The sequence below is a fragment of the Micropterus salmoides genome, unplaced genomic scaffold, assembly GCF_014851395.1.
Source record: "Micropterus salmoides isolate LMB-PRFRI ecotype aquatic unplaced genomic scaffold, ASM1485139v1 Ms_hic_scaffold_19, whole genome shotgun sequence".
NCBI classification, from domain to species: Eukaryota; Metazoa; Chordata; class Actinopteri; order Centrarchiformes; family Centrarchidae; genus Micropterus; species Micropterus salmoides.
In genome coordinates, this window is record NW_024041039.1 from 22704852 (window position 1) to 22718410 (window position 13559).

The 13559-nt window shown below is 41.0% G+C and overlaps 1 protein-coding gene across 4 annotated transcripts; it reads left to right on the plus strand.

Moving 5' to 3' along the window:
- Nucleotides 1–159: 159 nt before the first annotated feature.
- Nucleotides 160–13260, plus strand: srrm1 (serine/arginine repetitive matrix 1). 4 transcript variants are annotated; one of them, XM_038728503.1, is made up of 17 exons: nucleotides 160–290; nucleotides 1320–1409; nucleotides 1613–1735; nucleotides 4132–4302; nucleotides 4621–4721; nucleotides 4832–5059; nucleotides 5396–5581; nucleotides 5712–5831; nucleotides 7051–7259; nucleotides 8111–8191; nucleotides 10054–10140; nucleotides 10347–10482; nucleotides 10590–10676; nucleotides 10760–11209; nucleotides 11324–11510; nucleotides 12064–12245; nucleotides 12413–13260. In XM_038728503.1, the coding sequence occupies exons 1-17, from the start codon at nucleotides 270–272 to the stop codon at nucleotides 12429–12431; spliced, it is 2478 nt and encodes an 825-aa protein (XP_038584431.1). In that variant the 5' UTR covers nucleotides 160–269; the 3' UTR covers nucleotides 12432–13260. The 4 variants fall into 4 exon arrangements, with proteins under 4 accessions (XP_038584431.1, XP_038584430.1, XP_038584432.1 ...); XM_038728502.1 differs by having other exon boundaries at nucleotides 12064–12240; XM_038728504.1 differs by lacking the exon at nucleotides 10054–10140 and having other exon boundaries at nucleotides 12064–12240.
- The last annotated feature ends 299 nt before the right edge of the window (nucleotides 13261–13559 follow it).

Consider the following 13559-nt stretch of genomic DNA (forward strand, 5'->3'; position numbering starts at 1 on the left):
AGTGTAAGATGTATAATAATATAACACTCAGGGGGCATTCTGCATAATGAGTACTACAAGTACATTTTGATGACTAACTTAAATAAAGTACAATTTTGCAGAACTTTTAACTTCTGTATTATATTCATCCTTCTCCTCGCCATTACAGTAGATGTAGTGCTTGTTGCTTCCGGCAGAGGCGCACCCGTCATCCGGTTTGCTACTTAAAATTTCACCGGAGCCACACACGTCTTTCTTATCAGCGCCTGTAATACAACTTTTCTCCGATAATGGACGCGGGATTCTTCCGCGTAAGATCTTTACACTTATTTCTAACGTTTTAGTGTCTTGCTGTTAAGTTGTATTGATATGTATTCCTTGTTTATAACAGTAAGATGCTACATGTATTTAGGTGGAGGGCCATATAGTCGGAAGCGGGTACGGTCAGGGCTTCGTCTATCAACTGACGACAAACAATTTTGGTTTTCGAGACGAGTCGTGTTTCAACTGGGCTATTTCCAGAGTTTACATGTACTTAATGTTTACTACTTTATGTCTCAACGTAACGCCATGTTGCTAACAAAACATAGACTTTCAATGTTCATTTGCAGATAGACACAGTTGCAGGAAATAGACGACAGCTGTTGCTAATTTGCTAGCATCGGCTAAAGATGGCGTCCGGGCGGTGAATCGTTTCAGTTTCTTCTGAGGCAGTCACGATCACTGCTACACGAACGTTAGCTAGTACTCCTAGATATGTGTAGAATAACATTTTTGATATCTGGCCATGTCAGTCCTGTTGTCGTGCACGATACCATCCAGACTGTGGTTAATATTTGCCCGTCCGTTTCCCTTGGGCTGGAGGATTAAGCAGGTTTACTGTTAGCTTAGTTTACGTTAGCTTATGTGTATCAATGTCATATCTGACTCAGTTTGCCGGTTTAAATTGAACATTGGTCGCTTGAACAAGCTAACACAAACTTTTAACGCAACCTTTACCATAATACCATGTTTTCTAAATTAACTTTGACTCATTGTTTGGTTCCGATATCAATAATATTACCAGTATGTTAGCTAATATTTAAACTTTTAACGCCACATGTTAGCACAAGTAGCATAACGTTAATGCTTGCTAACTTGGACTCGGTTTTGGTTTCGATGTCAACATGCAGGTATGTTTGAGTGCTGTAACGTCAAGTTCCCGTTCACGGAAGTTGATGTGCACCTGAATTATCATAATGAGCGACACGTGTTTCAGTTATACACTGATAGGCATGGAGACGTGATTGTTTATTAAACAAGCAAACTAAGATTGATTTTTCTTTCTTTCTTTCTTTTAGGGTACAAGTGCGGAGCAAGACAACCGTTTCAGCAACAAGCAGAAGAAACTGCTGAAGCAGCTGAAATTTGCAGAATGTCTGGACAAGAAGGTATAAGATAGTCAACATTTAATATTTTTACCACTGTTTGTAACTTTTACTCATTTCTGTTTCAAATAAGTTGATCCCTTTTAAAAATGTAATTAAATACATTTTTCTGATTGCATGAAACTGAAACACAGTCTTAGACACTGTGACCTCATACTGTAGTCTGCCTTTACTAACTGGGGGTTGGTTGCTTGTTTCTCCCTTAGGTGGACATGACCAAAGTGAACCTGGAAGTCATCAAACCTTGGATTACTCAGCGAGTGACAGAGATTCTGGGGTTCGAAGATGATGTCGTCATAGAGTTCATATTTAACCAGCTTGAGGAAAAGGTAATGTCTTTAATTATGTCTATTTTTTGTTTTTTCAAGACTGTCATAAATTTGAGGACGTTGCTTAGTCAGTAAGAAGGGATATAAGCAAATGATTGCACATCCTAGTCAAATTTAAATTGAATGGGTAAAGTAACAATTGGTGTAAAACTGATTTATAATGACATAACCATGTTTTGCTGTTATGTGACAAAGTGCCTTTACTCAGCAGTCTTCTAATATTGATGTGATTTATGATTTAAAAGGCCTGAACCAATATGGATGTTATACCTTGCATCAGAAGTATAGCACCAACACCTAATTAGCTCTCTCCTGAGCCCAAAGTCACTGAGCCCAACTCTCCCTTCATGATGCAGTGTGTGGTTTGAGGTGAGTTATATGCAGGGATCACCAATATCATGTCAGTGAAAGACACACCTGAACAATGCCATAATCATATTCTCCGTAGGTATTTGCAGTGCATTGTTAACAGCCCAGATCACTTTAAATGCAACCGGAGATATTGGCTGAAAATGAGGAAGGGTCAACAGTTTGCCACAGCCTATTGTTAAGAGTAAAGGATCTTTACTACTTTAAAGAGTAACTTTAAGAGTTTCTTTTTAAACACCAAGCTGAAAAGTATTCTCACTGACCACCTCTGATTGCAAGTTTAAGTCCTTTGCGCCTCTGTTGGGTGTGGACCGAAGTGTTTTCTGTTGCACTTGCAATCACACCTGACAGTGCTGTGAGGGTGTCATACACACCCCTGGTGCATCTCTACATCACTGTAGCAACTTCAAACACAGGAGGTCAGCAAAAACAAGAATTTCAGCAGATTCTAAGTTATTCTGTCTGTTAAACCTGACCGCACCCCGCAGCTCTCGATGCTTGTGGTCAGAAGTGAAACAGATGAGATTTTCAACCATAAGAAACAATACTTTTCAGTTTAGTATTAACTTACTCTTTAAAAACTGAAAGGTCATTGACATATCTATTGTGGTCATGTTTTTGACCGTAACAAAATCCTTCTTGCCAGTAGAGCTGTAATGTTGAGCCCCACTGGTGTTATGTAGTTAAGTTTTGGAGGCTAAATTATGCATGCTCATCATCCCATAGGTTATTGGCTACTTTATGTAAATACTCATGTCCAAGAGTTGTTTTGGGTTTTGTTTAATCCTTTTTTTTTGTTTGTTTGTTTTTTTTTTTAAATCATACTGTGTACCCCACTGATATGTCAAACCATTTGGGATGTCTGGGTAATGGGTAATTTCCATTGCACAGCCTTACTTTTAGAAATGGAGGGGGAAAGAATAATGGAGAGAAACAACCCAAGTTATTTAAGCACAGTATCCATCAATAGCCTATTACTCGGATCCCATCCCATAGTATACTTCACCGTAAGTTTTGTCATTAATGCGTACAGCCCTCATTAGTGAGTTTAATTCTCCTCTAAGATGCTAAAAAAGTAGTTATATAGTAATGGTATATGTGACACCAGCATTGCATATAAAAGTATATATTTTTTACAATCTTTTCATTTTATCTTTTGCTTGCCATAGTTTTTTGGGGGTGGGGAGGGCTGTTTAAAGCTAAGTTTAAAGGGCACTGTTGCATAATGGTAAGAAAGGGTAATTCTGTTGAGATTACGGTATCTCACAATAATTCTTTCAGTTGTTGAAATAAAACTCCTTTTTTGTGTAACTGTGTACTCATTATTGCTTGTTCGTCTCTTGCAATTTAGATAAATGATATAACATTAAGCTCAAGGTGGTTGAGTCTCAAGCAGTAGGGAGGCGGAAGCAAGCCAAGGGAGCTCCGTGCCCACTGATCCCACGGGACTCACTGAAGACACCGGAACTGTACTTGCAGTGTTGGGTTTTAATGCACTCTGTATTGTGGCTATTTGTTTAACTCCTGAAGTGTAGACTGTGGGGAGACCGGAGAACAAGGGGTGGGTAGGAACACAGAAATGTAAAGTAGTGGGGATAGCACTGAGAAAATCAAATAATGACTAAATATTTTTTGTGTTATGGAAGGTGTTTTTTTTTGATAATTGTGTATATGGGAAATAATCAGAAATTGGTATAACGGCAGTATTGCATGCAGTTTTAAGATCTCTAGATATGTCTCCCCTCAGCTAGCTCACATTCTCAGTTTGAGTTTGTGAGTACAATTTAAATCACACTTTTATTTTGATAGGTTATAGAGTCAAGTATTTGACCCAGGTATGTTAAATATTCCAGTCAGTGTCTTACATGTTTCAGTATGGTTAACTACATAGTCCCAGGTATAGTTTAGCGAGGACTAGAAGGTAGGCAGTCCCATTTGTGGGATCCTACCTCCCCCTGGTATTTTGCCTTCTATCATTTCAATGGCCATATGGTATTTTCTGTCCCCCCTTCGTGTGTGTGTTGCAGCACCCAGATAGCAAGATGATGCAGATCAACCTGACAGGCTTCCTGAATGGGAGGAATGCCCGGGAGTTCATGAAGGATCTATGGCCCTTGCTGCTTAGTGCCCAGGAGAACATTGCTGGCATCCCGTCTGCTTTTCTGGAACAGAAGAAAGAAGAAATTAAGCAGAGACAGGTGAGCTGCTCCCTGAGAAAGGTCACGGACATGTGGTGCTGACAGTGGGTAGGAAGTTGTAGTAGCCCAGACAGGAAAAGATTAGTGTAAAGTCTGACAATGTCTTGGGTAGAAAGAGCATACGCAATTTCCACAAACTCCCTTGTGTAAAATGCTATACTTGTCAGGGTGAATAATGTCCTATAGGAAATGCATACAGAGACAATAACATTGAACACAGTATTTCGCACCTCAAAGTGTATGAATATGACAGGATATATAGAACATATGTTGTTGTTGATGGTGAAGTTTGTTTCCTCGTTGTTCGATTTCCGGTAGATTGAACAGGAGAAGCTAGCTTCTTTGAAGAAGGTCGATGACGATAAGAAGGAAAAGGACAAGGAGATGAGAGAGAGGGCTCAGTCAAAGAGCCCAAGGAGGTAAGAAAAAATTTCTTCAATATAAAGATCAGTGGACAAGAAGTTAAATTTGTGTATTTATCACAGAACATGAAACCTAATTCTCCATTTGCTGCTGCTTCTCTGTGTAGGCGGAAGACGAGGTCACCTTCACCACGGCGAAGGTCGCCAGTGAAGCGGGAAAGGAAACGTAGTGCCTCACGCTCCCCGAGACGCAAACCCAGTCCAGTTGGTGGCAATTCACCCCCAACTCCCCCCCTGATGCCGTTGCCCATTAAACCTTTGGAGCAGCCTGAGGACCTAGATGCACCAGGAAGAGCCATGCCAGAACCAGTTATACAAGAAACCTCTTCCACCTGGTTTGTGGAATTCTTCCCTTGCTTTAAATTTTGTCCTTGATTAAATCAGTAGTTATTTGTTCCTTTTATATTGGTTTAAGTTTGAAATCCACTGGATTTTGTATTGCATGTCGGTTTTGAGTCTGAATTTCTTCCACGTTAGTCCTTTTTAATTCAGTGTTAGAGGAATCAGTTTGTGCGGAAGTGTCAGAATGTGGGCTGGATCCGAAACAAAAGTTATACTACTCTATAATTATTTTACTGTGTGTGTGTGTGTGTATGTATATATGTGTGTGTGTGTATATGAATGAATGAAGAGTAACATTTAGAATATGAACCCGTTTCTCTGGCTTGCAGTGAGACAGTTGTGGAGGTGGTGAAAGCAGACTCAGTGGTTGAAGTGAAAGAACCTTCTCCAGAAAAGACTCAGAAGAAAGAGGAGAGGCCCAGGTCCCGGGAAAGGGAGAAGGACAGTAAGAGGGAAAGACCTCACCACCGTTCTCGTTCTCATTCCCGCTCGCGCCGGCGACGCTCCCGCTCTAGGTAATTTCTGACATACGTGAAATTAAGTTATTATGGTTTCTCAGCGCTAATCTTGTGTAAAATAAAGAACCTCAAAGTTCTTAAAGATGGAAAAAAGTTTTCTAAACTCTCCCCCTCTTTCCTATTTCAGGTCCTACTCCCCTCGTAGAAGGCCGAGTCCCAGGAGGAGAATGTCTCCTCGTCGAAGGAGCCCCCCCAGACGTGGCCCACCCAACTCCAGACAAAGGCATAGACGCTCCCCTGTCCGCAGGTCAGTGAGGGCAGCATAATGGTTAAAGGAACTATAGCCCCTTTTCCACTACACAGTAACGGCTTTGGGCTGTAGCTGCACCTGCTTCCAGGTACTTTTTTTTTTTTTTTTTGTATTGCCTCCGTCGAGGTTCCTAGTGAGCTGAGGCGATACTAAAATGTGACGTGAAAACACAGCACACTACTGATTGGTAAGAGAGAATTGTCACTATTCACTGCAGCATCATTGCGCGCGCCTGACAGCAGTCCAGCAACAGAAAGTTTTATATTTTACATTTTCGTACTTTATATCATCACTAAATCCACTTCTGAGAAGTCTCTGGGTACTATCAGCAATGGAAAACGGAGCACGGCCAAACTGAGTTGAGGCGAGTTGAGCTGGTAATGAAAAAGCGGCTTATTGTTAATTCTTACTGGCTTAGTTCCTCTTCCTATTTTTAATATTTTAGTGTTTTACTGGCCACCATACAATTGTGTAGAGTAGATTCTGGCAATACAGAATATGTGGGACCAAATTTTTTTCCTGTTGGGAATAAACTCTTAGGGCCTGATTTACTAAAGGTTTGTGTGAGTAAAAACGTGCAAACTTTATCACCAGCAAATTAGCACGTAAGCTGATCTACTAACGGTGTGCACGCAGAGTGATGTTTTTCAAAAGTGCAAGATGGCACCTGTCATTTAGTACTTTTGCCTTAATGAATATGCAATTTGGGGCGTAACATGCAAATAAATTTATTTACTACACGCAATGTGATCTACCAAGCATAAACACAATTTCATGTGAGTGCAATAGCCTCTGTATTTAATACGTTTGAAAGGAAGGTGCAAACCGCCAAGTGTTGCGCAGAGATTGTTGCCAGAAGGAGACACAGCCGTAATGAAAGAAGACGTAGAGAAATTAACTATTAGATAATATTATTCGATTAACTATATGAATAGAATTGTTTTGTATTTTCCTTTAGCTTTGGCAATACTGTTGTATTAACATTCCTGCCAATAAATCAAATTTAGTTTCGACCTGATTTATTACCCTCCCGACGCTCCATGGTGGAAACCATTAAGACATGCAAAACCATCATTTAAATACTCGCACCTCCATTATGTTTGCTCCTGTTGTCATCTATGCAATAATTCTTAATAAATCACACAATTTAGTACTCTTTATTCTGGATCTTAGTAAATTGGGCCCTTAATGTTATTAATGTGTTTGTGTCCTGCAGGAGGCGCTCTCACTCTGCTTCATCCTCTGGCAGCAGCACATCCGGCTCTCGCTCGCCTAAAAAAGCAGTGAAAAGAATATCTAGCACACCACCCCGAAAACCGATCCATCATCCTGACACTTCCATCAGCCCTGCAGGGAAGGACAGACGATCACCATCTCCACGGGCCAGAAGAGGCAGAGGCTCTCCATCACCAGCAAGATCATCTGGTATGATCGTTAGAATTCTTTCATTGTTCTATTATTATTATTACTGCATCTTTGTCGTGACTGACAACCACATGACACTCGGCTTCTTAAAATGTTGCAATGCTTAAATTCCTTTTTTTTTTTTTAAATGAAGTTAGAGAACCAAATCATTCCTGTGCATTCTATGTGTGTAAGGATGTGTATCTTGTGATGTCGCAGTGAAGTAATTTTCCCGGTGGTAATTTTTTGTGGCTCAACAACTGTTGACACACAAAACATTACCACAGCATGTCTATCAAGTCAATTTACACACCTCAGCAACACACACCTTTAACAACTGCGCTGTAGTAACATTATGACATAACATTAAAACAAAAGTGCCATAGAAAGCAACATGAAAACAGCTTCAGGCATCTGACCTATTACGCTCGTTATCAAGTGAGCTTCACGTTCAGCTTCTCTTGACTGTCCCTCAGTATCACAACATTAATCCAGCATCGCAGAGCCTGCTAGCCACACTGGCTGTTCAATTTGCTAACTCTAAGTTAGCTAACCTACAAAATAAACAGTAAAGCAACACTTACAGCTTTCGGGTCAGGTACAGCCCATGGCAATCTGCTCTTGTACCGTTACAGAACTTGTTGCGCTTGTGGACGTTTTTGAAGCCCTAATTTATTAATTTAACATGCACTGCATTAACTGAGGTGTAAAGTATGAACTTTGCGGTTGTTGCTGTCCTTGCCATCCTCTACAGTTGGCTTTGCGGTTATTGCGACAACCCTGTGTGTATCAGGACTACCGTTATTTCAAGAGCTACAATAAAGGAGTATGATAATAAGTTCTTCTAAACATTTTGGTGCCTTGTTTTTCAGGTTTAAAGCGAAAACCAGGAGGAAGGGGTGATTCTCCATCTGATAATACCAAGCCTAGACCTTCTGAAGGGTCTGAGTCAGGTAAGCATTAAATTTTGTCTGTTAAAAGAACTATAATAACCTGTCACGGATCACAAACTGCGATGATGGGTCGCACGGAGTTCCCAGCCACTTCTACTTGTGAGTAGGGATGCAGCGATTACCGGATTTCACTATTAACCGCGCTTTAAAACGTCATGATTAATTAATTGTAAAGCCTCTGCTACACCAAGTGTTTCTGTTGCAGGGAAAGGAAATGTTGCAACTTGCACAAAACAAAAAGTTACACGAGCGGTGCACCACTTTAAAGTGCCGTGCTTATCAGAGACATTGAGGCTACTACTGTACACTGGCTTAACTGTGAGGGACCAAACTGTGAAGCTTTATTTCCTCCAAAGTCGCCAGTGTGGGAGCATTTCAGGTACACCACAACTGACTGGGACATTACTGGGACGATGACCGATCCTCTGTTAAAAAACTTGCCGTTAAAAGGTCGTTGCTAAAGGAGCGAATACCTACATCAAATTTGATGCAGTACCTACGGGATCACCACCCAGCTTTGCACTCCCATGCAAAAGTAATTCATAATAATGGAGTTACATAATGTAGCAAGTTGGAAGGGGATTAAATTTAAACGTGTCACTTATAATCGATGCCGTAGCTGTGAGAGTAGAGCTTTCAGTGCAACGTAAACAAATTGCAGCATTTAACCTTTCAGACCCACCGCAACGACCGCACCGCTGCACGCTGAAACCCATTATTTTGAATGGCCTTTGCCACGCCACGGCGGGTTGCTCCGTCGAGTTGGTGAGCTAGCGTGCACACAGCTGTCAAAGTAGTTGGAACTTTTGCAGCTTCCAGCACAACGCAAATCGCTTCTTTTCTGAAAGGGCCTTTATGGAAGACAACGTAGTCACTGAACATTTAACATTAGGCTTCCTGTTGCCGTCTCCTGTCTGTGTTGTAAAATGTGGGAAACACTAACATAACATCAGGAGCTCAAACTTCTAGGACTACCTATTACCTGCATTTCAGTTATTAACACTGCATGAGAGATGTTCTCAATTTCGTTCTATCATTTTCAACATTCCCCTCCTTAATAACAATTCCCCCTGGGGGATAAATAAAGTTAATATCATCTTATATTAATAATAATACTTAAATATTATAGACATATCAACTTAAGTAATTACTAGTGTTGTTAAATTCATTAATGCATAATGATAATCGTGAAACCATGATTATTCCTCTGACTATAATTACCAACAAAATCTATAATTGTTGCATCCCTACTTGTGAGAAATGGACGCTTTTTGGACCAGTTGGTTGGCCTCATTTTTCAGCAGGAAGGGACATGATGGCGGTTGGCGGAGTCATTGCAACTTTCTATGCATGGTGTATATAATATATCCCATTACAAATGGCACAATTTTTGTCACTGTCAATGAGATGGAAAGATTATTTCTAAAAATAAAAAAGTGGACAAGGCTAATGGGAGGCACCTAAAAATTTTTTTGACATTTCCAGGTGCTTTTGTGAAAATCTGCTTTCAACCTCAAAAATGAATGTTCTGCCTTTGGCTTAGTACCAGTTTTGTTTAAAAAAAATAATAATAGAGACGGCAGCAAATGGAGATTGTTTTATAATTATGTATAGATCCCAATTAGGGTATCACTACAGATAGAGTAAAAAAAAACCTGATGCACAAAAACATCAACATGACTTTATATTGAAACAAGGGACAGTAGTAGAAAAATACATGGTGAAATGGCACCATGCCATGTTGAAAACTCAAGCCACAGGGATATCAATCTTTTTTTCTGTATTACCTGCAACTTTTCCATGGCAGTCTGTTTCACTGGTTTTGCTAACACTGATGGGACGCTCAATGCTCTACATTTCAGAGGAGGATAAAAATGAGAAAGGGGCAACAGCAGATTCGGTGCAGCAGCGACGTCAGTATCGCAGGCAGAATCGACAGTCTTCTTCAGGTTATAAGCGTTTTTATCCCCGTTCTGTCCTCCCCTATACCCAACTCCTCTCTTTAACCAAGTCTCTGTCCATGTCATCTTGCACTCATCGTCTCATGGACTTTTGAAGCTGTGCCCTAACCCCAACCTTGGTGTGTTTTCCTCACCGCATACAGAGAAGGCTACAGTAAAACAGTTGTTAATGTCCTCTGTCTGTCTGGTTTCAGATACAGGGTCTTCCTCCTCAGAAGACGAGGGGCCTAAGAGGCCAGCAGTGGGGCCAGGCGCCAAAAATGGTGAAGTCAGGAGGAGACGTAGCCGTACGCCCTCCCCACGGAGGAGACACAGGGATGTCTCCCCAAGGTCAGACACTTTTCTACCTGACAGATTTAACTTTATGTTTTGCAAAAATCCAAGTTGACCATGTTCTACTTTTGTTTATGTATTATTTTTTGTTTGTACCCCTTTAGGAAAAGACGTTCTCCATCTCTTGGGCGCAGACGGCGCTCCCCTTCTCCCCCACGACGTCGCAGATCTCCTTCTCCTCCTAGACGAAGGTATACTCATGTTAAATTTATCTCTGTATCATTTGAATATCAATAATTGATGTTTTTTTGACAATTGAATTTGGCCTTCTTAGGTCTCCTTCCCCACCTCCCCGCCGTCGCTCTCCATCTCCGAGACGATATTCTCCCCCTATCCAGCGTCGCTACAGCCCCTCCCCTTTGCCTCCACAGAAGAGGAGGATGTCTAACTCTCCCACAAAGCGCTCTTCTCCAGGGGCCAAGCGACGCCCCTCCAGGTCCCCCAAACGCAGAAGTTCTCCTCCTCAAAGGAGACGCACACCTCCATCCTCCTCATCTCCACCCAGACACAGGAGGAGCCCCATGTTGCCTTCTGTCAGGCCAAGCAGGGATACACGATCCCCTGTTGCAGCAGCCAGCCGCACTGTTAGGGGTTCCACCAGTCCTCAGGGACGTTTTGAAACCTTCAATACATCTCCATCTAACCAGCGGAGACAGTCTCCTTCACACAGTGGCAAACCCATCCGCAGAGTGTCCCGCACGCCAGAGCCACGCAACAGCCAGAGGTAATAAGACCGCTAGCATTAATTTTCATTATGATTAGTTTTTTTCTTTGTGTACACTACAACTTATTTTTGTATATGTGCCATTCCCCTTTTTAACCTTTGTCCTCTCCACAGACCATCTCTGAGTCCCCAGCCTATGAGGAGAGCATCCTCTAGATCCAGATCGGTTTCCCCTCGACCGGCAGCTCTTAAACGTCCAGCCCCTGCATCTGCCTCCCCTTCACCATCTCGCTCAGCCAGCGTGTCTCCACCACCAGCCAAAAAGGCCAGCAGTGGTTCCGGCAGTCAATCCCCAAACAAGGTGTGATATTTCAGCTTTTGAACTAATAAATTTGTCTAAGATCGACTGCATGTATGAAAGTTAATAGCTTGAGCCTTGAATTATTATTTTTGAACAGTTTGCACATGCAAGACATTCACACATTCTAGAAAACTGTGCTTAAGGGATCAAGTTGTAATGAAAGTATGTAGATATCTTGCATTTATGTAAATAGTTATGCAGCGTGTCAAAAACACGATAATGATTATATTCAACATTATGTTATCAAACATTACTTCCCAAAATTCCAAAAAGTCTGAAATAAATAGCATTGTGAGATTTCCTCTGAAGATGAAATTCGAAACATTGTCTTATATCTTAAACAATTTTAATGACCTTAAATACTGAATCCTAGATCAGTGCTTCTCAAACTAGGGGTGGGGCCCCAAAGGGGGTTATAGAGCCACTGCAAGGGGACATGGATGACCAGAAAAATATGGAACAAAATTGAATGAATATGATTTATCTAGGGGAAAAAACTAAATTACTTTCAATGTTGTCCCTATTTAAAATAAAAAATCTCTTTTTATTGCAGAATTCTGATGTTGACGGCAGTGGAAAGAAAAAGAAAAAGAAGAAGGAAAAGAAACACAAGAAAGAGAAGAAACACAAGAAGCACAAGAAGCATAAGAAGGAGAAGAGCACCAGTGGCACTGCGACTGGAGACGGACAAGAAAACCAGGGTGTGGAGGAAGATGGCGAGTCAAGAAAGGCAAAGTCTGTTTCTGTTATCTTTCTGTGAGCTACAAAGGCCTTATGCTTTCTGCTCAACAGGGAACATATAAATAGTGGATGTTATTTCGTTTGCCATGAACCAACATTCTGTACTTGTGCCCAGGTGGTCAAGTTGAGTGGCATATAATTCATGGTTATGTATCTTTTAGGAATCAGACAGTGAAGTAGATGACACCTTGGACGACCTGGAGAAGCACCTACGAGAGAAGGCCCTGCGCTCCATGAGAAAGGCCCAGATGTCTCCATCACAGATGTCCTGAAAACAAAAGGGCTTTCTCACTTTTTAATTTTCCACTCACTCTTGATGTTTGTCATCAACCTGGTTCAGCTTTAGAATGTACAAATTGTTAAATCTTGAGTCTTTTGTTTTCTTTTTACTGGTTTGGTACATTCTGAAGGGTGTGTTTCATTAAGAGCTTGATTTGTCAGTTAGTGTATTATCTAAACTGTAAAGAAGCTTGTGTTGTCCCTAATTTAAAAAAAATCTAGAGCAGGGAAACGGTTTAAGCTCAGAGGTGTGAATTGGGCAGGTTACAAATATTTTTCCTCAACGTACAGTAGATTCCATAGAGAAATGATTGCATGTGCAGTGATTGTCTCTGATGTGCATGAACCACTGACCTTATGGAGTGTAGAGAGAAACCAACATACAGTACCATACTGTTGCTATTGCCTTTTATTAGAGGAAACACTCTGTGTGAACTGTTAGAGGCCGTAACAGAACATCTTGTCCCATATTGTAACTGAATAGAGGTGTTTGGCATTGTTTAACTTGCTGTTATTTTTTCTGACTTTGTTTTAGTCTTAAAACAATACATTTTCAATCTGATGTGATACAGAGTATGCTTTAATTTCCCAAATGGATGGATAATGCAACATTATGTTGACACCCTTGCACCAAGCTAATATCTGTGGGACTGCTATATGATTTGTATTTAGTACCCCTGGCTCTTGTCATCTTGTCATCCTTTCAGAATTAAAACCTTTTTATAGGATGTATGCTTTCCTAAGATTTTGTCATTTGTTTTGGGTGTGATCTGTCAGATCTAACAACTTTTAATTTAGGCGAATGGGGGGGATAAGCATAAGCAGTATAAGGTCTACATCAGTTGGAGGGGTGGGTGTGTGTGTGTGTGTGTGTGTGTGTGATAATTTAAATGAGCCACCCAATCATCCCGCAACTTTACACCATGCTGCAATCTATTTAGCAGCTGATGTATAATGTGTGGTCATTGTAGCTAAAACAAACTACCTTTTTGTCACACTAGCATTAGCTAATTTAAAGTCATATTCCAA

Excerpts from the sequence above, each read along its gene's own strand:
- srrm1 (XM_038728502.1), top strand. The coding sequence starts at position 270 with ATGGACGCGGGATTCTTCCGC. Across the intron at positions 5,832-7,050 it reads AGACGCTCCCCTGTCCGCAG|GAGGCGCTCTCACTCTGCTT; the intron begins GTCAGTGAGGGC and ends TGTGTCCTGCAG. Across the intron at positions 11,511-12,063 it reads GCAGTCAATCCCCAAACAAG|AATTCTGATGTTGACGGCAG; the intron begins GTGTGATATTTC and ends TTTTTATTGCAG.